Source organism: Cebus imitator, unplaced genomic scaffold (assembly GCF_001604975.1).
Source record: "Cebus imitator isolate Cc_AM_T3 unplaced genomic scaffold, Cebus_imitator-1.0 Scaffold385, whole genome shotgun sequence".
NCBI classification, from domain to species: Eukaryota; Metazoa; Chordata; class Mammalia; order Primates; family Cebidae; genus Cebus; species Cebus imitator.
Window position 1 is genome coordinate 2,295,134 of NW_016107700.1, and position 24,096 is coordinate 2,319,229.

General features: G+C 41.3%; 1 protein-coding gene and 1 non-coding gene across 30 annotated transcripts in view; both read right to left on the reverse strand.

The window, feature by feature from the left end:
* MACF1 (microtubule actin crosslinking factor 1) overlaps window positions 1-24,096 on the reverse strand; it is a 421,177-nt gene that overhangs the window by 131,076 nt on the left and 266,005 nt on the right. For 23 of the 29 annotated variants that reach the window (XM_017508009.2, XM_037731187.1, XM_017508011.2 and 20 more), the window contains 8 exons: window positions 18,291-23,741; window positions 17,611-17,760; window positions 14,741-14,956; window positions 14,505-14,654; window positions 8,190-8,423; window positions 5,778-5,927; window positions 4,338-4,571; window positions 2,135-2,359 (listed from right to left, as the gene is read on the reverse strand). In XM_017508009.2, coding sequence (XP_017363498.1) covers window positions 2,135-2,359; window positions 4,338-4,571; window positions 5,778-5,927; window positions 8,190-8,423; window positions 14,505-14,654; window positions 14,741-14,956; window positions 17,611-17,760; window positions 18,291-23,741 — 6,810 coding nt within the window. The remainder of the gene's footprint in view (window positions 1-2,134; window positions 2,360-4,337; window positions 4,572-5,777; window positions 5,928-8,189; window positions 8,424-14,504; window positions 14,655-14,740; window positions 14,957-17,610; window positions 17,761-18,290; window positions 23,742-24,096) is intronic. The other 6 variants (XM_017508022.2, XM_017508019.2, XM_017508021.2 and 3 more) reach the window with 2 other exon arrangements.
* LOC119468144 lies at window positions 8,776-8,879 on the reverse strand. Its single transcript, XR_005196785.1, has one exon. It is a non-coding gene; the product is annotated as a small nucleolar RNA U13 (small nucleolar RNA).

The following is a 24,096-nucleotide window of genomic DNA, read 5'->3' on the forward strand; positions in this document are numbered from 1 at the left end:
AAAAAAAAAAAAAAGGAAGAAAAAAGAAAGCTGGAATGACAAATATATCTTGCTCACTTAGACAGTGAAGTGGGGACGATACTACAATCACTCAGGTGTCCTCCATTTTCACCTTCCAATCCATACACCTGTAAGTAAAGCAATTTCCTTCCTGGAATGGAGATGCCACTTGGTTAGGCTGACTGCTGCCAGTGTCAGAAGGCAAAAGGTGTCAGAAGACACCCTATGACAGCAGAATCATTTTTGCTCTGTCCTCTGTAAGACTACCAGGGCTTTGGGGGACACATTATAATGGACCTTCAAAAAGCATAATGCAAGAGGCAGAAATCCTATTAATACAAAATATGACAATGGGTCCACACAGGCCACTGAACACAAGTATTCCAGCTAAGCCAATGTTCTTGCTACAAAGGTGCTACTACTAAAATATATGATCCACGTGTTGTAAGCGTCCTAAACATGTAATCTTTCAATCACTCAATAGAATGTGCCTGTATATGCCAGTTGATGCCCTTGAAGATGGTTTACCGGGTTGGCTCACTGGCCTATTTCTAATTCCTGGCATATGGCAGGTATTCAGTATTGCTAAATGAAGAAATGAATGAGTAGAAATAAACAGTAAGAGTGACTTCTGCTTTGTTTTGTTTTGTTACAGAGTAGGGAGGCTGTAAGAAACTGTGTGTGCTTTCAAGCCTAACATCTAGAGGGAAATGCAGAAAAGAAAACAATATAGAATGAGAAATGATACAACGTAGGAAAGGGTATAAGAGGAGTGTATAGGATGGGCACCTGTAATCCCAGCACTTTGGGAGGTGAGCAGATCATCTGAGGTCAGGAGTTTGAGATCGGCCTGGCCAACATAGTTAGTTGGGAGGCTGAGGAATGAGAATCACTTGACCCCAGGAGATGGAGGTTGCAGTGAGCTGAGATCGTGCCACTGCACTCCAGCCTGGGTGACAGAGCAAGACCCTATCTCAAAAAAAAAAAAAAAAAAAGAGCATATGAGGGAATATATACCCTAAATTTGGTGAACGGTGGTGAATCAGGGCCTCCTAGAGGAAGAACTCTAAGTTGAGATCTGAAGAATGTGTAAAAATTAACCAACAGCTGGGGCTCTCCCTTACTTTATGCACTGAAAAATCAAGGAAGTTCCAAGAGCATGCAAAGGCCCAGAGGAAAGTGAGAGCACAGTTTAGCTAACAAACTGAAAGGGACCAATATAAGCAAATGCTCAAGCATAAAGGAAGGTGACACATAAGGCCAAATAAGTAGACTAGATCCCAGTGGGTGAGAGCTGAGAGGAGAGTTAACCATGTAATCTTGAGGGCAACAGGGAACCATAAAAAGGGCGAGGCAAGGATATGGCATTTTAGAAAAACTCCTTGGTAGTAAAGAAAATAGATGGAAGGTAAAACCCAAGAGGACAGAAGACCAATATAAGCTACTATAATAATACCAGTGAAAGCAGATAGTGGTCTAAAATACAAGATCTCAAAAAAGATGAAGAAGTGTAGCTGACTATGAAAGAAATATAATTAGCATGGGATTTGATGACTGATTTGATGTGGAAGAGTGAGAGAGAGAATGGAATCTAGGATGAAGTCCAGTTCACACAATGACGTAGGAATACAGGAAAGAGAACATTTGTGGGAGGAGTATCATAGGAAATAGGAGTTCCATTTTCATGCTAATGTGCTTGTGGGCCCAAGTTGCAAATAGGCAGATGGATTTATACACTGGTTTGAAGCTCAGGACAGGTATCAGGGCTGGAGGGAAATGTATACACATAATTCATTTGTGCAAATGGCAATTATAGTGTTGTGAGTAGATGAGGCTGCCCAAGGAAAGTATATTCTGAAAGATAAAAAGAGGGCCTAGGATATACCTGGAAACATCGGTATTTGAAAAGCTTGGCCAGAGGAAAGTAAGAAAGATGGTAAGGACAGAGCAGTATTATGGAAACCAAGAGATAAAGTATTTCAAGAAGAGTAGACAACAGTGTCAAAGCTGCTGAGACATCAAAGAGATACAAACTGAGGTGTGCTCTCTGGATTTAGGGGCAACGTGATTGTAGTTACTTGCTCAGGGCAGGAGAAATTTGTCTAGCATCGTGAGGATAAACTAACATCCTCACCTTCATCTTCTCACATTGCTTGTTCAGTTTTTCTGGGGCTTGATTCACCCCCATGTAACCATCAGTGGTATCCAAGGCTCCTTTCTCCAAGCTAGCTCCCGAGAGCTGTTCCATTCCTGGAAGGTTGGTCAGTAGCTGTCCATCAGATGATCCTACTGAAGTTACCCATTCCAGGAGAGCTTCTATCTTCTTCTTGTTCTCTGCCAGTTCCTTTGCTGCCTTACTCTGAAAGCCACAGAGGAAGTCTAGTGAGAGGCTTTATATACTCAATGATACAACCACAGGTTAAGTAAGAGAGAATTTTATGCTAATTCTAAGACTGGGTATAAACAGTCTTTGCATATACAAAAGATAACTAATATCTTTTAAAATATTTTGAAAAATTATTAAAAATATTTCTACATTTCATTGTATCTTACTGCTTTAAAGAAAAAAAAAAAGGCAGGGCACAGTGGTTCATACCTGTAATCCCAGCACTTTGGGAGGCTGAGGCTGGTGGATCACTTAAGGGCAGGAGTTTGAGACCAGCCTGATCAACACAGTGAAACCCCCATCTCTACTAAAAGTACAAAAAACTATCTGGGTATAGTGGTGCATGCCTGTGGTCTAGCTACTCAGAAGGTTGAGGCACAAGAATCGTTTGAACTTGGAGGTGGAGGTTGCAGTGAGCCGAGATCGTGCCACTGCACTCCAGCTTGGGTAACAACACTGTCTCAAATAAACAAAACAAAACAAATCACAAGATTTAGAAAGATTTTATTAAGAGATCATTTAGTCCTGCCACCCCAGCAAAGCTTCACAGAATCTTTTAGGGTACACAGAAGTGCTGCACTGGCTTGGTAGGGTAAGAAACAGCACAGTCACATTCAATTACCTGGTTGTTCTTTCCTAAAGGAAAGAAAAAATTCTTTCATCCTTTCCTCAACTAAATACAACATTTAGCTCTTTTTAAATTTTTTCTTTTACCTGAGACTATAGGGAAATATTTAATTCTTCAACTTGCTTCCGAAATTCTATTTACTGGCTCTACATGTATTTTAATTAATGAAATAGGTTATGCCAAGTTATACATTCATCTATTTCAAAATTCAGCTTCAGGTAATTTATTTTTCTTTTCCATGTCCTCTACCTTCCTCATTAGTGTCAGCAACCAAGGCTAAACAAAGGATTCAAATTCAATCCACCAGTGCTGAGTGGGGTGCAGAGGACCATTTGAGACTTTAGCTTCTCTTTGGTTTATCCCAGGGCCACGATTCCCATCATAACTATAGAGGCAGCTTGGGGACAGCTTTTGGCTAAGAATTCATAGATATTTTTCCCTAGTAATCTTAGATCATCAGTCTAGACTCATCTTAAAATACATCATTTGGCTGGGCATGGTAGCTCACACCTGTAATCCCAGCACTTTGAGAGGCTGAGGCAGGAGGATTACTTGAGGTCAGGAGTTTGAGATCAGCCTGACCAACATGGTGAAACCCAATCTCTACTAAAAATACAAAAATTAGCCGGGTGTGGTGGCATGCACCTGTAGTCCCAGTTATTTAGTAGGCTGAGGCATGAGAATCACTTGGGCCCAGGAGGCAGAGGTTGCAGTGAGCTAAGATTTCACCACTGCGCTCCAGCCTCAGCAACAGAGCAAAACTATGTCTTAAAAAAAAAAATGCCATTTGTTTTTTTCCTCCTCAGAATATTACCCTTCCTCACTAAGTTCTTTCTGATATTTTTTCAATTAGTCAGAGGAATGAGTATACAGATAGCGAGATGTTTGGGGATTGAGGGAGCAATATGTACTTTTAACCAACTGTCCTCTCCTCCTGTATGTTTCTTGTAAAAATAAAGATTCTTGTAAAAATACAGACTAGCTAGCCTGGCCAACTTGGTGAAACCCCATCTCTACTAAAAATGCAAAAATTAGCTAGTTGTAGTGATGGGCACCTGTAATCCCAGCTACTCGGGAGGCTGAGGCAGGACAATCACTTGAACCTGGGAGGCGGAGGCTGCATTAAGCTGAGATCATGCCACTGCACTCCAGCCTAGGTGACAGAGATTCTGTCTCAAAAAACAAAAAACAGACTAGTTCCTGAAGTAGTCCTTCCTCATGATTCTGTGCATTCTATAAGACCATTTTCCCTCATTGTCTTTTATTTGTGTTGGCACCGAAATTTTTTTTTGAAAAATATCAAGTGTCATAGCAGTCTATTACCTTTTCAGTCTCCTGCTGTAAGGCTGAGGTCACTGCTTCCTCCAGCTCCTTCTGGGCCACCCGTGTCTGTTCCTGGAGAGCCTCATATTGCTCCTTAGCCTGACAAAGCTTTTCCCGAAGAGCTGTCAACTCATGTGGGCTCAGCTTGGTCTGATTCTCTTCCATGAACCCTTCAATGTCCTTGACAACAGTGGCAAATGAGGTGACATGATTCTGAATGTCATCCTGTAAATCCTTAACACAAGAAAATAGGAATGGCAGAGCCTTCAACTTTAGTGCTTCTAAGTCCTCTAATGGTATAAAGATGGAATGGCTAGGATGACATATAGTCCTGTATACAGTCCCTGACAACAATTTGCTTCAGGTTTAGGCTTAAATCAATGCAAACAAATTTTATTTTATTTTCTAAGCAAATATTTAGTGAAGCCAAAAAAGAAGATTGTCTATAAACTTGAGTATGAGAAGGTTTCCATTTTGTAATGCGTTATCCTCAAAGAGATCATTCTTTCAAAAAAGAGCAGTTGACAACACAATTTTAGCAGAGTGAAGGCCTGATGGGCCGTTATACTCTCTTGAGTATCACTCCTTATCTTTAATGTGGCCTATGGGGTCCAGAGTGATATAGGTCCCATCTACCCCTCCAACTTCATCTTTCCCTAATTTTACTCTTGTTCTTTGCAGTCCAATTGAGCTAGCTTTCTTTCAGTTCTTGAATATGTTGTGCTCAATCCCATTCCCGTCTCAAGACCAATACATAAGCCTCTGCCTGGTATGTTCTCTTCCTCCTCCTACTTCTTCATGCATTAACCCCAATGTATCTTTCATTTCTCAAGTTTAGGTGACACTTCTTCAAGATAATCTTTTCTGAAATCCTAAACTAGATTGGGTCTCTCTGGTATATGTTCTCATATGAGTTTTCCTTTATAGATATAACAGTTAATAATTTTATGCTCATTTTTGTAATAACCTGTATAATTTCTGTCTGCCTTGCTACACTGTGTGCTTCACAAGGCCAGGAATGATGTCTGTTTACCATTGTTGCCAACCCTTAAGCACTAAATTATCTGTCGAAGGAATGAAAAAATTGCTGGGCGTGGTGGCTCACACCTGTTATCCTAACACTCTGAGAGGTGAAGGCCAAAGTCAAGGCCAAGGCCAAGGCAGGAGGATTGCTTGAGCCCAGAAGTTCGAGGCCGGCTTTGGCAATACAGTGATTGATACCCATCTCTACAAAAAAAATTAAAAATTAAAGGCTTGCGCCTTTGTCCCAGTTCCTGGGGGAGGCTGATGAGGTGGGAAGATTGCCTGAGCCCAGGAGGTCGAAGCTGCAGTGAGCCAAGATCACACCACTGCACTCCACTCCAGCCTGAGCAACAGAGAAAGACTTTGTCTCAAAAAAAAAGAAAAAGAAAAGAAAAAACTGACAAGATTCTCACTAACCTTCAAGTCACTTTGGTTCTTCTGCAAAGCAGAGAGATCCTGCTGAGTGGTTCTCCCTTGGTGGCCTGCCAGTGCTCTTTCTGCCTGTCCTACCCAACTGCAAAGATCCTCCAGTTTCTGGTGACAGGTATTTTGTTGTTTCTGCAGGGTCTAATTAAAATGCAAAGGGGTCAAGAGACATTTACTAATTCACATTTTACAAATACAAGAAACTCCCTGAAATGTAAAACAGGAAGGTTATATCTGAAGGATGGAAAAGTTGGTGGGAGACTAGAATAGGAAAAGGCACAGAAGTCATATTCGGAAAGCTCCCCTCATTTGGACAGTCCACGGACCTGGGTCTATGGACTAGACCACTAATTATCAGGATAATTATGAGAGAGAATGCTTCTACTTCAGGTTTTGGTTTCAGAGCTCCTTCACCAGACTTCTATTATTATCTTTGGAAATGGAGAACAAAGAGCCCAGATGTTTGAAATCCACACATGATAATGATGATAATAATTTGGTGGTTCTGATCAATCCCTCCACTAGAACCAAAGATTTGCTGCATAATATGGAAAAGTAGAAGAATTGGAGTAGAAAGAAAAATCAAAGACCTGGATAATTCATAAGCTAATCAAGCTTCTTAATAACTGAGCTGACTTTATAAATCAAATGTCTCATCAATGCAGACTCATTAAATAAAATGATTACACCCCAGGCATGAGGGGCTAGATCTTACTATTTTGGGAAGGAAAGTGCCCAAGAATAGCTAACTGGCTCAGTCCTTTAGTTATCTACACTACTATCAAAGGAACAGGCCAGGCCCAAGGAGAGAGAGAGGGAATATGTTTCTGTGCCTGATCCTTTCTCTAGATTTTATCTCAGTTGTATGACATTGAAGCACCTGACTGAGCAATTGAGCATGATGTGTTCTCCTGACCATCCTTCTAAAACCATTTTCCACCAGTTTCTACCTTCTGATGGCGCTTTAGTCACCTGCACTTACAAACAGGTGCCCAAACTGGCCCTCTCTCCCCCTCTTTAGGACAAATAGAAGGGCTCTGGAAGAGAATTCCTAAGAGCTCTTCAGCTGTAAAACAGGATCTTCATGGGTTAGGATGGGTGCAGACTGAATCTGAAAAAAGCAAAGCAAACAAGTTAACACAGAGACATACACACACATTCAGGGAAAATATTGAGAGAAGCAGAGCATTTCTGACAATAACAAGGTTAATTAGCATTGTGGAATTAATTACATGCTCAGGGAGGATGTTCACATGCAGTTCTATCACCTGTTCCAGCTCAGGAGTTTACCCTGAATCTGGGCTGGGTCTGCTCTTAAGGTGGCTCAGACCAATGTTACTTCATTAATTATCCAAAGGTTATATTATGCTATATACACTCCTGAATTAGAGCATTGCAGATGCTCAGTTTTGGAAAGTAACCTAAAGCTTTCCATTGGTATATGGCAATTTCAATACAGTTGAAAAAATGAGATAGTAATAGGGGACATATGGTACTGGCTACCCTAATTACCTTAAAGTCTGACTCAAAAGCTCAATTTTTTGCACAATATTTAATAAAGGAGCCCTTGAGACAAATTTTCTGGTGATAATGATAATTCTAATGTCATCTTGCTATATGCCAACTTACTATTCAAACAGCAGAAATGGCATAAACATCATTCTAGGTATTCCAAGGTTTTGATGTTATTATTAATGTAATTACATTGAAATGAGCTTTGCAAGAAGGGAGTCATGATGGAAGATGGTAGGATGGTTAGTTTTTTTGTTTGTTTGTTTTTAAGTATTATCCCTGCTTCTACATACTGTTTTCCATGATTGAATAAGCACTGGGCACTACAGTGTGAGGAAAGGTGCAAGAAAATATTAATTTTTAAAGAGCCAAAAATTAATGATTCTAATAAAAATTTCCTTGTCAGCCATTTAAAGATTGTCAAGGAAGCTGATTATAAATCATCTGAAATAAATTAAGTAGAATGAAACTGATTTCAGGACATTTCTTCTCAAGAGTCCAGAGTATCTAGATGTTCTTATAAGCCCTCAAAAGAATGCTATAAGAAAAAGTAAAGTAGGGAAATAACTAGATACATGATTTTCATTTGAAAGTCAGAGACAATGAGATACACTGAAGGAAAAGTCTCACTAAAAGAAAACACTTGCATATGTATACACATGTAAACACATATATTCTCTCACACACACATGTAAAACCAAAGACATGGCAAGAAAAACAGCCAGAATAGCTGCCTCCTGGACTAGAACCATACTGGCCTGCATGACATGAAATTTCAAAACTGGTGAACCCAGACTCCTACAATCATGATACACAGAGTCTGGCCAGAAAACCCAATGACAGTGGACATCCCAAATAACAAATTGAGCCCAGCTGCTGGTTCAGTCTGACCTTCACCAGGGCTTCCTGCTCCATTTGTTGAAGATGGCCCTGCAAGGCATCCACCTGAGCTGCAGTCTGTTCCAAAATGTCCTGGAAGGACCTCTGCAGTTCATTCAGAAGCCTCAGCATCTGTCGATTCTGCTGAAGAGACAAGTCCTGGGCATGTTCCGAGATAAAGAACTGAACATCAAAAGCAAGAGCATCGAGCTGAGATTTCCTTTCAGCCATGGGCTGTTTCAAATCCTAAGGTAAAAAGAAAAAGGAAACCAAAAACAAAGCAAAACAAAACCATGAAACTTCCATTTCTCAGTCCAGGAAGAAAACCAACAGAACCAGAGAGGCTAATTTCCTGTATTTTCATAACTGGCACTCATGATTCTAGGGCCAAACCAGAATTAAAGTCTCTCTCACTTTTGGTCTCTCCAAACTCCTCATAAATTAGAATTGTTTCCTTAACAGAAAGAAAGAAAGAAAAAAAAAAGTTTCCTTTACTGGACCTACCTTGATTTCCAAATGCAGTAAGCTTTTAATTATTTATGTTAGCATAATTATACTATTGTTAATCCAGAATATCTGTGAATTTTTTTTTTTTTCTGGTCAGACGGATAATGTGCCGACATCGTAACAAGGTTCAAGGGTAGCACATCTCACAGAAGCGTCTGAACATCCAATCATCATGCTCATGAACTACAAAAGGATCTGAATTTTTTTTTTTTTTTGAAACAGAGTCTTGGGGCTGGACACGGTGGCTCATGCCTGTAATCCTAGCACTTTGGGAAGCCGCAGTGGGCAGATCACCTGAGGTCAGGAGTTCAAGACTAGTCTGGCTAACACAGCAAAACTCTGTCTTTACTAAAAATACAAACATTAGTTGGGCAGGCACCTATAATCCCAGCTACTCGGGAGGCTGAGGCAGGAGAATCCCTTGAACCGGGAGGTGAAGGTTGCAGTGAGCCAAGATCACGCCACTGCATTCCAACTTGGGTGACAAAAGTGAAACTCCGTCTCAAAAAAAGAAAAAATAGAGTCTTTCTTGCTCTGCTGCCCAGGCTGGAGTGTAGTGGTTCGATCTTGGCTCTCACTGCAACCTCTGCCTCACTGGTTCAAGCAATTCTTGTGCCTCAGTCTCTTTAGTAGCTGGGACTACAGGCGTGCACCACCATGCCTGGCTAATTTTTTGTATTTTTAGTAGAGACAGGGTTTTGCCACGTTGTCCAGGCTTGTCTCGAACTCCTGGCCTCAAGTGATCTGCCCTCTTTGGCCTCCCAAAGTGCTGAGATTACAGGCATGAGCCACTGTGCCCAGCTATGAATTTTTAAAAAAAGTTTTGTAAAGTATAACATGAATTTCTGATCTGAGATATACCTAATTGTACTTTCTTAGGTTCAAATATCTATTTGTATCTGTCCAGCAATGAGTTACTTGTAGGCCAGTACTGAGAAAATATATAATTTGTGATTGGCTAAAATTTTTGTTTTTTGAGATAGGATCCTGTTGTGTCACCTAGGCTGGAGTGCAGTGGTGCATACAAAGCTTACTGCAGCCTTGGCCTCCTGGGCTCAAGCAATCCTCTCACGTCAGCTTTCCAAGTAGCTGGGACCACAGGTGCACACCACCATGCCCAGCTAATTTTTAAAATTATTTGTAGACATGGAGTCTTACTACATTGCCCAGACTGGTCTCAAACTACTGGGCTAAAGTGATTCTTCCTCTCAGCCTCCCAAAGTGCTGGGATTACAGGCATGAGCTGCCACACTCAGGCTAAAATTTGATTTTTTGAGCAAATAATGCTGTTTATACTATTTTTTAATCTGTGAAAGATTACACTCAGACTTTCTTGTATTATATATTATTCCATTAAAGCTGTAACAACTGTCCTAACACTAAAATCATCTGTTTTCATACTATTAAAAGCATGTGGCCGGGCGCGGTGGCTCACGCCTGTAATCCCAGGCCGAGGTGGGCGGATCACAAGGTCGAGAGATCGAGACCATTCTGGTCAGTATGGTGAAACCCTGTCTCTACTAAAAATACAAAAAAAAGAAAAAATTAGCTGGGCATGGTGGCGGGTGCCTGTAATCCCAGCTGCTCGGGAGGCTGAGGCAGAAGAATTGCCTGAACCCAGGAGGCAGAGGTTGTGGTGAGCAGAGATCGTGCCATTGCACTCCAGCCTGGGTAACGAGCGAAACTCCATCTCAAAAAAAAAAAAGCATGTCATTATACAGGATCTCCATCACTTCGAAACTGAAAGTAGATCAATTGAGAGTAGTCAATCCTGCGGGGGGGGGGGGCTTCTTGAATATTTATCATAATGTTACAGTAGGTAGTTATGTAGGCATGAGCAGGGCATGAGAGGCCCTGCCCACCTCCACATCACCTGATGGTTGCCTCCAAGAAGGTCAGGCGACCATCAGGTGATGGTCAGGTGGTTGTTCAACCATAGCGCTAAAATAATAATTGGCTGCAGCCGGCACCAGGGAAAGGCAGGCTCTCAATAGATAGTAAAACACCTGAAGCTGGTATTTAGCAGCTTCCCAATAAGATTTCAGGAGCTGGGTGAGTGGGCTCAAGCATGAGCACTAAGAGGTAAAGTGGCTGAGTTTAACTGGTATATGAACTTCCTCTAGGAACACTTGACTGGTAAGGGGAAAATGCCTCAAGTGAGCATGTGTACAACTTCGGTAAACACACTGCACGTGTGGCCCCTGCCAAGTGCTGCCAGGCCACTGCAAATGCAGACAGTCTACCCCAAAGGAAGAATCAGGGGAGGAGAAACAACCCTTTGAAGCATGCCAACACGTAAAACCCCAAGTCAAAGGACAAACAGCACACTTGTATCTCTCAAGTTGGCCATTTGGCCCTCTTCCAAGTATACTTTACTTCCTTTCATTCCTGCTCTAAAACACTTTTTTTTTTTTTTTTTGAGACAGAGTCACACTATCACCCAGGCTGGAGTGCAGTAGCATGAACTTGGCTCTCTGCAACCTCTACCTCCCAGGTTCAAGCAATTATGCTGCCTCAGACTCTTGAGTAACGGGGATTATAGGTGCCTGCCACCACGCCTGGCCCTAAAACTTTTAAACAAGCTTTTACTCCTGCTGTATAACTTGTCTGTCTCTCCCTCTGCCTTATGCCCCTTGGTCAAATTCTTTCACCTGAGGAGGCAAGAACCGAGCTACTGCAGACCCATATGGATTTGCCGCTGCTATCAATAAGACAAAGCTTCCCTCCTTTGTGAACATAGTAATTTAGGAAACTATCACTAGGAAAACAAGGCTTAGACTGTTGTTCTCTGCCTACAAGAGGATTCATATATTATAACTAGGGGAGGGCACCAGTGCATGAGATGCTCTATGTCTGTATGTTTTTATATCTCATATTATGTCATGGGAATTTTTTTCATGCTTGCTTCTTTGTAATATCTTAGCAAACAGATAAAGGCTGGAAAAAGCCTGAATTGCTTTCCCTCAGTGATATCTTTGGATAAAAGGTATAAGAGGAAGAGGCAGGTCAACTCTTTCGTGATAAAGAGGGATAAGATTGTGAATCGGTTGACCATAAACAAACTTTTATGTCTGCTTCTCTTAAGATTGGGGAAAAGGGCCGGGCGTGGTGGCTCAAGCCTGTAATCCCAGCACTTTGGGAGGCCGAGGCGGGTGGATCACAACGTCAAGAGATCGAGACCATCCTGGCCAACATGGTGAAACCCCATCTCTACTAAAAATACAAAAAATAAGCTGGGCGTGGTGGCGCGTGCCTGTAATCCCAGCTACTCAGGAGGCTGAGGCAGGAGAATTGCCTGAACCCAGGAGGCGGAGGTTGCGGTGAGCCGAGATCGTAACAAGAGCGAAACTCCATCTCAAACAAAACAAAACAAAACAAAACAAAAAAAGATTGGGGAAAAGGGAGAAGATGTAACAGAAGGAGTAGACATTTCTAGTTCTCTTCTGACATTCTAAAATGTTGAAGAAGAGGGTTATCTCTCTATAGCAGAAGGCTGAATTAAACCACTGTAATACCTGATATAATCTTGAATAGAACGAAAAAGAACAGTATTGGCGGGGAAACTGGCTCACACGTATCTCATCGTCCTAACTTTTCTCTCATTGACTAATAAAAAGAATCAATTAATTTGGGGATTATAAAGAAGAAAAGCATCTTTCTAGAGCAGGGGGGTCAGCAAACTATGGCCCTCAAGCAAAATCTGGCCTGTCACGTGTTTTTGTAAATAAAGTTTTACTGGAACACAGCCATAGCCATTTGTTTATGTATTATCTATGGCTGCTTTAATTTTCAGTGATTGCAACAGAAATGGGTCTTTTCCATATGGTTCATAAAGCCTATAATATTTATTATCTGCGACTTTATTTAAAAAGTTTGTCAGCTGGGTGCAGTGGCTCACACCTATAATCCCAGCACTTTGGGAGGCCGAGGCAGGCAGAATGCCTGAGGTCAGGAGTCGGAGACTAATCTGGCAAACATGATGAAATCCCATCTCTAATAAAAATACAAAAAAATTGGCTGGGTCTGGTAGCATTTGCCTGTAGTCCCGGCTACTCAGGAGGCTGAGGCAGGGGAATTGCTTGAAGCAAGGAGGTGGAGGTTGTAGTGAGCTGAGATCGTGCCACTGCACCATTCCAGCCTGGGCGACAAGGCAAGACTCCGTCTCAACAACAATAAAAAAGTTTGCCAACCCATGCTCTAAATAGCCCATCAAAAATTCTCCTGAGTTCAGCCATGGTGGAAAGCACTGCAGCGATTCCACAGAACTTAAAATTATACATTTGACCTAGCAATCCCATTATTGGGTATACGCCCAAAGGAACAGAAATCATTGTCATAAAGACATGTATGTGTATGTTCAGTATAGCACTGTTCATAATAGCAAAGACATGGAATCAACCTAATTGCCCATCAATGATTAACTGGATAAAGAAAATGGGGACACCACATTTTATGGAATACATCCAGCCACAAGAATGAGATCATATCCTTTAAAGCAACATAGATGGAGCTGGAGGCCATTGTCCTAAGCAAACTAATACAGGAACAGCAAGCCAAATATGGCATGTTCTCACTTATAAATGGAAGCTAAACAAGAACACATGGATACTAGGAGGGGAAAAACAGACAATGGGGCCTACCTGAGGGTGGGGAATGGGAAGAGAGACGGGATCAGAAAAATTAACTATTGGGTACTATGCTTATTACTCAGGTGATAAAATTATCTGTACATCAAATCCCCATGACATGCAGTTTATCTATAAGACAAACCTGAACATGTATCCCTGAAACAACAACAAAAATCTCCTGAAATTGGTACGTGTGTGCATGCATGCAGGATTGTATCTTGGTCAAGAGAAACAAAGGACAGATTCTAGATGCTCATTTATAAAGATAAAATGAGATTGATAATAATAGGTCATTCTGTAGATGATATCTCAGAGAATAGCTGAAAGGAGAACTAATTATAATCACTGAAGCTCCAGGGATATGATAATCTTTTTTGAGATGGAATTTTGTTCTTGTTGCCTAGGCTGGAGTACAATGGCACGGTCTCAGCTCACTGAAACCTCTGCTTCTGGGGTTCGAGTAATTCTCCTGCCTCAGCCTCTCAAGGATTACAGGCACCCACCACCCCGCCCGGCTAATTTTTTTGTATTTTTAGTAGAGAAAGAGTTTCACCATGTTGGCCAGGCTGGTTTCTTACTCCTGACCTCAGGTGATCCACCCACCACAGGCTACCAAAGTGCTGGTATTACAGGTGTGAGCCACCACCCCTGGCCAGAGATATGATAATTTAAAAACCTAAACATAGCTGACTTTATTTATAAAATGGAAAATCAGACTTTCTAAGAAAGATAAAAATGGATGAGTGTGATGGCTCATGCCTGTAATCCCAGCACATTGGGATGCTAAGGCGGGCAGATCACCTGAGGTCAAGAGCTCAAGACCAGTTTGGCCAACATGGTGAAACCCCATCTCTACTAAAAATACAAAAATGAGCCAAGCATGGTGGTGGGTGCCTGTACTTCCAGCTATTTGGGAGGCTGAGGCAGGAGAATCGCTTAAATCTGGGAGGCGGAGGTTGCAGTGAGCCGAGATAGCGCCACAGCACTCCAGCCTGCGTGACAGAGTAAGACTCTATCTCAAAAAAAAAAAAAAAAAAAAAAAAAAAAAAAAAAAAAAAAAAAAAAAAAAAAAAAAAAAAAAAAAAAAAAAAAAAAAGATAAATATGGATACTGGTTTGCCTAGCAGGAAAATAAAATTTGATACAACTCAAAGGACAAAGAAAATATGCTTGAGAATGGGTAGAAAGTTTACCTCATACTGTTGGAGACAGCGGTTCAGGCTGTCAACATCTGTTTCACTGTTAGATCCCTTGCTGTTCAGAATAAGATTGGTATTGCCAACCCAGGCGCTCAGATCTTGAAGTCTGCCTTCTAGCTGTGTGTGCTGGTTTAATACTTTAGTCTAAGAAATAAATGGCAAATCACATTATAAAAATCTCCTACCCACCCAGACTTTGTGAGCCTTTATGAATAAAAACAAAATGCTACCTTTTCTACTTCCACAGCATTCTGGAAGTGGAGTAGCCTGGAATTCCAAGTGTCACTCACAGAGCTGAGAGACTTTTGAAGATTCTTGGCATCTTTCTCTAGAGCCTTCAACAGTTGAGCAGGGACTTCTTGAGGCTGGCTGACAATAATCTGATTCACACACTCCAATTCCTGACTGACCAAGGTGGTCAGATCCTTTAACTCCCTGTCTAATAGCTGAGGGAATAAAGTGGAGTTACCTATAAAAGCAAGACTGGAAATCCATCTGGGAATCAGTTGTGAACACATTTCTCTCTCACCCCATGTTTACACACACTTTAGAGCTTAGAAAGTGTTTTTATGTACGTTCATTAGTTTACTTGGTTCTCACCATCACTAATTCATGAGGCAAGGTAGATGTTATTGTTCTGGATTTACAGAAGAGATCCCTCATTGCTTAAAAAAAATGTGAACAGTTTTTGTCCAAGGTCACCCAGCTGGTAAGCAGTACAGCCAGGACTTGGATTCAGGTTTTCTGACTCAGTGCAGCATGCTTCCTCCACTGTAACTTGCTGCCTCTCTAAGGTGTCACTATGCCTTTCCCCAAGGAGCAGCTGTGCAGAATTAATGTGCTACAAAATAAATCAACCCAAAATATGACTCTTCCACTCTAAATTCCAGGGGCATGGAACCAAAGGACACAAGGCTATCCTCAACCAGCCTTCCCACTCATCTAGTCTGTAATATTCTGGTCCTCAACAGATAAGCCAGAAATAAGCTGTGGAAGAACTTGATATAGTTCTTTGGGCCATCATCCTCAGCTCTGGTTCAGCCACCCTACTCAAGGTCACACACTGGATATTGAGAGAATCAGTAAACCACTACAATTTGTCTTCATTGTGACTCCAATCCTATGACAACTCTTAACCTCCAATTTCAGTGAAACAGCCACTCTTCCTCCCTCTCAAGGCTGTCTTTCTATGTTTTTAAGGGACTGGTTCCATCAGTTACCACTTCCTCCCTCTTCTAACTTCAAGTTCTCCTTTTTAACTGGCTCTTTATTCTCAGTCCGAAATCCATTCAAAACATTCCTTTCAGTCCATCTCCTTCAGGTAGTGTCTCACCTCATTCCTTGCCTCTACATAACATAAGGCTTGTGGAAAGAATGATCTACATTAATTGTCTCCACTTTCCAATCTCTCATTTATTCCAGCTGCGAGTTAGTTTATATCCCACCACTTCAATGAAACTGTTTAAAGTCACCAATAACTTTTAGGAGCTGAATCTCCCCTTTAGTCCTCATTGTACTTGATCTCCCTGCAGCAGTTACTAGAGCCGACTCTTCCTCCTTTGGTTTCTCTGAGGTGAGTGTTTCCAGGTCTTCAGAGATCTCCAGTTAGACTTTTTCAATGTATTTTTTTGGTCCTTTAAATGGGTGGTGCTTTTGAATACATTTTTATTTCTTTTTTTTTTTTAAGACAGGGTCTCACTCCATCTCCCAGATTGGAATGCAGTGATGAATTCATAGCGCAATGCAACCTCAAACTCCTGGGCTCAGGCAATCCTCCTGCCTCAGCTTCCTAGGTGTCTAGAGTGGCTAGGACTATGGTATACACCACCAGGCTTGGCTAATTTCTTACTATGTTGTCCAGGATGGTCTCAAACTCCTGGGCTCAACCAGTCCTCTTGCCTTGGCCTACCTAAGTGCTGGGATTACAGGCATGAGCCACTGTGACTGGCCCTAAGGATGTTTTTCTTCCTAAATAGTATCTATTTTGTCCAGGTTTCTTTTTCTTTTGTTTTAGCCTCTCCTTTTGTATCAGAAGCTTTCTGGATGCTCATGTGGAAAGTAATGCCCTAAAAAGCTGACTATAAACTCTGCTCTGCTGGCTGTAGTTTTCACTGAGGTTGATGGAGTTGGGCTATACAGTTGGGAAACCACTTATATCAGTACTATTAGGTCTCTCCCCTTGGGCTGGTCAAACCATAGCAGGAGCAAGGATACAACTCAAGATTCAGTACCGTATGTGAACTTCCAGTTAAGCCTACCGATTTGTCTGGAATATTTACCTTCAATAAATGACTGCTGTCCCTAATCAAGAGACACTCTCAATTACTTTCCTCAGAGGTTGAACATTCGGTCTTCTGTTAGAGCATGGCATAAGCAGTTGCCAGACTATGTGAAGTAAGTTGAAAATCTAAAGGTCTAATTGCTTCCTAAATAGATTTTAAACCAATTATAACCCCACTTGCATATCACTTTCCATCTCTGCTTTCTGGTGCTCCCAACCTCTGAGGCTTTGGGGAGTTCTGTAGTGTAAATCAGGTTGTTCCCTCCCTAGCTTCCTCCACTATAAGTTGAGGATCTGGTTTACTCTGGCTTGCTAAGGTAGTTACCTCCTCATCCATCTGCTTTCTAACTTTTAAATTTTACTGCTGTCTTCTTCTCTCTTGCTGTCTTTCCTTTGTGAATTTATGCATTTAAAAAAAACAACTTTTTCCTGATATCTTAGCATAGTTTTAGGAAGTAAGAGAGATTAACTTATATATATATATAACTTACTATTTTAAGCCTTTAACATTTCTTGCTTGAATTACTGCAATAGATTCCTAACCAATCACACTGCCTTTGAACTTACTTAATTCAATCCAAAGCCATGCAGATAACAACAGATTCATAGCCAAATCTAAGGTCTGTTCAAGTCTATCCTTTATAAATCTTATCCAGGCTATCCAAATGTAGCCCATCTCAGAATTATCTGACAAGGGTGTGAGATTGTTTACCCTAGAAGAGAGTACCAGCAGGTCCTAGTAAGCCTTGAAATCTTCAAGGAAGATGGAGACAGCTATCTTAAAGCTGGTGTCTATAGTAGAAGTCTCTGGGGACCTACCTTGGCCTGACATAGCAGATCCTGTAGTTCTCCCAGGTTTAGCTCCAAAGGTTGAATCTGTTTGGTCCTCATTTCAATGTCCCGTAACAAAGACAGATAGGATACTAGCTTCTCATCATGTTCTAAACAGAGTTGCCGGGTAAATACATTCTGTGGAGCCAAAAAGAAAGCTGACTCAGTTCTGGCATTCTCCTGTAAGTCAGCTTTAGAAGCAGGCAGGGTTTTTTGTTATACAAATAGAAGCAATTTTTACTGCACATAAAGGGGGATAAAATAAAACATTTTGTTTAAGTCATTTCAAATCAATAGACAAAGGTGATTTTACTAATTTCCTCAGAGAGCAGAAAGGCTCAGAATTATCAATCTACAAGCGTCATCTTACCAAAATTTCCAAAAGCTATTCTGATTTCAGGTTGCATCATCCTAGTATTTCTGTTAGCTCATTTCTATTTTAAAACCCTTGCAGATTTCAGAAAGACACTCAGAGCCAAAGCCTAATTTTCCAACAACTGTGTTACAAATAGATGATGATAAATTAAGTTATATCTCAGAGAATTATCTAGTGCCTTAAAATGTATACAGGCATACCATTATATATATGTAAACTCTGTACCCAGTTAAGAATTTTAGCATTAAACTAATTATATCTTTAAAAAAAAAAAAAAAAGCACACCACTTACTTGAGTTGCTCTGAAGGGCTCTGGGTTTATATCTCCATTTCCCTTTTCTCCAGGTGCAGATATGAAGGGAGTTTGTTCACTGCCAGGGCTTTCTCTGAGCTTTTCCTGTGGTGTCTTTTCTGTCTTCATTGTAGAGCATACTGTTAGGGATACTGTCTTTTCTTCACTGGTCTCTGGAACAGTAGGACTAATTATGGCATTCTGCTGCCCTGTGTTCTCTTTTTGAGACCCATCTTTGAATAGTTTCTCTGGAAGAAAGGATTCCAAGACTCTGAAACCTCTCTGAGTCACTATGTCCTCAATGGATCCTGCTTCTGGACCTGTAACTTTAGGGTTTGCCCTTTCTAGAAATTTCTCTCCAGTTGCTTCCTGTGTTGCTCTTTCAGATTTGAGAGTTCCACAAAGTTTATCATTACTTTTGCTGTCCTGATAATGAAGGCCTTTTCTGTCTGAGAATTCTAGATAACTGGCTTCTTTTGAATCTGGTCTAGAAACCGTAATTTCTCCCAATTTAAGACCTCTTACTGAGTCAAAAGATACTTCTTGGTATGACTTTTCTTTACATTCATTAGATGAGGAAATTAGATGTTTGGTTTCCTTAGTCTTAGAAGTAGCACAGGAATCTTGATGATAGGTGGTCTCCTGTCTGGTAGTTCCTTGGAAAGACTTGTCTGTTTTGGAAATTTGGGATGCATCTGTCACTTGGGCTTTTCCATCCGATTCCTGGTAGTACAATCCTTCAGGTCTTGGGGTCATAGAAGGGAATGGTTCACTCTGGGCCCCACAAGCAATTTCTTCAGATAAGTTTTCTTCCGGTTTTAAAGTCAAGCAGACACTTAAATTGTTTACTTTCCCTTCACTGGCCTGTTTAGAGCTGAAGAGTGTTACAGCATCTTGATGTTTTACAGAAATTCCTTTAGGTGCCACCTGCAAAGAAGAGTCTTCAGTGCTAAAAGTAACAGAAAATCCCATTTCTGTATCAGCTTCTTTCCGTTTTTCACTTGAGGTCATTTCCCTAGGTTGACTCTTTATATGGGAGTCATGCTCATCTCTAATGGCAGTTTCCTGATACAACTTTTCTTCAGAAAGAACTACTGATTTGTATGTTTTGATACTTTCTTCTACAATCACCTCCCTCTTCTCTCTCTTATTTTTCACCCTGGTATTCACTGGTTGCTGCAAAATCTGCTCACTCGGCAATTTGCCTGATGTTTCACAATATGATTCTTCGACTTCCAAAATCACTTCCCCTTGATTTTCTTTTATTTCTTCAGAATCTAGGCATGAGGTAGACTGCTTCATATGAGAGATAATTTCTATTTTTGTCACTGCTTTTTCCTGCTCTTCATTTGTATCCTTTCCCATGTTATTTCTAGACACTTCTTTGAGTTTAAAATCATCAACTTCGGAGTAAGGGTGTGTCAATGACACTTGGCCCAAGGATTTTCCTTCAAGATTATGAGGATTTATGATACCAATAAATTCTTTAACATCTGGAGACGTTCTTGGCTTATGTTGACGTTTGCACCCAAATTCCTGTAAGGAAAGTTCCCTACTTTTTTTTGCCTGCTCCCCATCAGAAACTCTCACTTTAACCTTTTCTCGTGCAGAATGATTTTCAATTTGAAGTAATCTCTCACTCTCTTCTCCTTTATTACAACTCATTTCAGCAGTCTGATTACAAGCAATTAACAGATCCTTTCTTAGAAATTCATTCTGTAATGCACACACTTCAATCCCCTCTTGCTTTTCAATCTGAGCCCTGTGATCACTGAACTCTGAGGTATCTCTCTGTATCATATTTGCCAGTTCAAGGCTGATGAATCTTTTCTCAATAGCTTCCTCTAAAGTCACTCTCTGATCACTAAATATGTCAAGAATTCCTCCATTTAACACCTGATGAGATGCAATAATTCTGACCATGTTTTCATCCACCAGTTTCTCTTCCAAAGCTGATGCCAATGTCAGTCTTTTTCCGGTAGCAGCATCTATGATTCCACCAGTATTTGCCTGGGCTTCCAGAACCTTCAGTGTAGGTGCAAAGTCTACTTTTCCAAGTTGAATGGCTTCAGAGAGTGTAAGTACTTTGTTGCTCACCCCATCTTTAATGTCTGAGAAGGGAATTATTTCGAGATATCTCTGTCCAGATTCAATATCAATCTTACATTTCTTGACTAATTCTGAGTAGGGGACAATTCTGCAGTTCTCAGGATCTACGATGCCATGCATCATTCCTGGAGACAATACTGCTTCATGAGCTAACAGTCCTTCTTTTTTAGCTTCTGCCAACGTCAATCTCTGACCAGAAATGAGATCCACAAAGTTTCCAGTAAAAGCCTGAACCTCCTGGATTTCACTTTTGAGGTCTGGAGTAATAAGATCTAATTTTATGGCTTTAGGGAGGGAAACAGTTTCCTTTGTTTCAGGATTAAAAAACTGATGGGTTTTTAAGTTCTCAACTTTTTTAAGATTCTTGGCTAAATCTTCACCAATTAAGCCATGTCTGAAGGCATTATCAACAGAAAGTCTCATCCCAGATATATGGTGAATGATACCTCCATCTACCACCTGCTTAGACAACAAACGAATGGCCTCTTCTCTCTCCAAAAGACCTCTGTCAATGGACTGCACAACTGTTAAGGGGGCTTTACTAACAGGGTCTATAAGTCCTGTTGTTTCCATTTGTAAACTAATTAATTTCTCTCTAACTGTTTTTTCAGCATCTCTACCTTTGGAAGCTTTCTCTAGATTTATAAGCTCTGGCTGGTCAGCAATGTCCACCAAGCCAAGAGTTGAGGCCAAAGTTACTGAAACTTTTTTGCCTCGTTTCAGATCAATAATTCCACCAGTCACCACCTGCCTCTCTAAAATGTTGGTGGCTGTTTCCTTGTCAAGAAGTCCAAGTGTAACTGCATCCTTTACAGAGCATAGTGTGTGCGTACGAGGGTCTAAGACACCACTTATAGCTTTGTCTGCCATGAGAACATTATGTAATAATTTCTCATCCATCAGACCTTCATCAATGACTTCTTCAGTTGTCAGAGACTCACAGGTCTGAGAGTCAAAGAACCCCCGAAACATGTTCAGCTTCTCCATAAGCTTCACAGCAGTGTGGCTTGGCACAATGCCTCGGGCTATTGCTTCATTTAGTAAGAGCTTCTGACCTGTCTGTTCATGAAAAATACCACCATCTAGTAACTGTGCAGATAATACATTCAAGGTAGCTTCTTCAAGCAATTCTGATGGATGACTGCATGACAGGGAAGTTTCCCTGCCATTATCTTCCTCATCGGTCTTTTCTAACATCATTACACTACCACCTGCAATGTTTTGTGTTTCTTGACTTTGTTTAGGGTCATCCCTAGCCAAAAATGTTTTCTTTAACATTTTCTTTTTGTCCAGAGGGTGAACACTAACATCAGTTTCAGACTTTAGTTCTAATTTTATACCTAGAGTTTTCTTTACCTGAACTTGTGGCTTTTTGCTTTGGGGTTTAATGTGAGATCCTCCAGTTTCATCATGAATATATTCAGTCTCAAGAGTGTGTGCCTGTTCATTCTGATATATAAAGGAAGTATTTCTGAGAGGTTGATGTTGATCTTTCTTTGGTGTTTCAACAGAAAAAAGATCTTTGTCAACCACCAAAAGCGCACCTTCTGCCTCCACAGGAGGTACGGTCAGGAGGGGTCCCCTGCTGACATTTTCTCTGATAGATACTGCTGTTTGGTCTTCCCTTTTGGTACCTATCATCTGCCTTTGTACCTCTAATTTGACTACTTTCAAAACATCAACATTTGTATTTCTCTCCTTTTGTTCTCCTACAAACAGATCCTGTTCAGGGTTCTCTAAAGAACCTTCAGTTTCTACAGTGGTCCTTTTGCCTTCTTCTGTAGTGCAATCTTCCTGACTGGGATATTCTTTGTTCTGAGAAGAAAACTGGAACTCAGGCAGCCTCACAGTCCACCCATCGCTGAAAGTTCCTGAGATTTTCACATTAGCTAATTCTTGCAATCCTTCAGGAGTGTTTTGCCTTTGATGCCCAATTTCAACCACTTTTGGAAGACTTGTTTGATATTCATCTCTGTATGTTAATGTCTCCATCAGCTCTTCATCTAACAGAAGCAGCCTCTGTCCATTTTGCACATTAATATAGCTGTGAGTCATCAGCTGGAACAACAGATTCTCATTCTGGCTTGCTATGCCCTTAGATTGGCTCTTGTTGCATGGTAGAACTGCTGCTCCAGGATTAATATTTCGTTCTGCAGAGTCTGCTAGTTGCATGTTGGGCATCACATCAGGTATACAAATCAATTTTAAGTTACTGGCAAGATCTCTGTCCAGTATACCACTTTCTATTGCTTTCTCCCAGGACAAAATCTCTGTGGTTGCTGGTAGAAATAGAGCCTTAATATGCTGTCGGTTACTAAGGATTTTATGTGCTAGTTCAGTAGACACCATACCTTGTTCTAGGGCATCTGTAATTGGGAGGATCTCCCCAGATTCAGGCCACAGCAACCCCATGAATGACCAGAGGGACTCCAGAATCACAAGGGCAATCTTAGCAGCTACTAGATCATTGCTCACTGCTTCATCTATTGTTAGCCTTTGCCCAGTGACAGTGTCTATGATGCCTCCCGTCTGAAGCTGCCTTATGAGGGTAGCACAGGCCATATCTTGGTCAATCAAATTATGTCTTACAGCCTCTTCCACTGTAAGTCTATGTCCTGTTCTTGGATCTACTATGCCACCAGCAAAAAGCTGAGCTTCCAGCAACCGGACAGTGACCTGCCTATCTATTAGCCCTTCCTGAACTGCACGGAAAATGCTAACCTTCCGGCCTGATTTCAAGCTGACCATCCCCCCTGCCAATTGTTTGACAGGCAGCAATTTGAATCCTGATTCCTGGTGGATAATACATCGCTGCATCAGATCCAGCAAACCAATTTTCTCAGCTGTGTTAGGGTCTATCAAATTCTTGGATGTTCTAAGGTGAGACTCTAATACTGAATGAAGCCATGCAGAAATGAGGCCTTGATGAAAAGCCTCTTCCAGGTTAACACAGTTTTCACTAGGGGAAAGATTGAAACCTCCAGTTGCCAGGTGAGCTTCTAAGATTTTCAGTCCAATTCTCTCACTAATTATTCTCTTTTCAATTGCTTCCACCACAGAAAGAGGGCCTTGGCTCTCAGTAAGCCTGCTTATTAAGGACAGGGCATCCTGTAGCTCCCGGAGCTGCTGGTACATCTGGGGATTAATGAGGTTTCTGGCTAGGCCCTCCTCCAGAGAGAGGTTTTCACTGGTCTCAGGGGCAATGAGGCCAGACATGATAACCTGAGATTCCAGGAGTACACGGCCTGTGTCTTGGTCAAGGAGGCCCTTTTGCATGGCTTTGAAGATGGGAAATATCTCCACTGTGCCTAGGTCAATCACCCCAGCAACTGCTCTGCAATCCTAAAAAAAAAAAAAAAAAAAAGAAAGAAAGAAAAAGAAAACTGAATCAGAGCCAATGGTAAAGGACAACTATTGAAAGGAGTCAAAGAACTAGTGTATATTGGCCAGGTGTGGTGGCTCACAACTGTAATCCCAGTACTTTGGGAGGTCGAGGTGGGCAGATCATGAGGTCAGGAGTTTGACACCGGCCTAACCAACATGGTGAAATTCCATCTCTACTAAAAATGCAAAAATTAGCCAGGTGTGGTGGCATGTGCCTGTAATCCCAGCTACTCAGGAGGCTGAGGCAGGAGAATCACTGAAACCGGGAGGCAGAGGTTGAAGTGAGCCAAGATCATGCCACTGCACTCCAGCC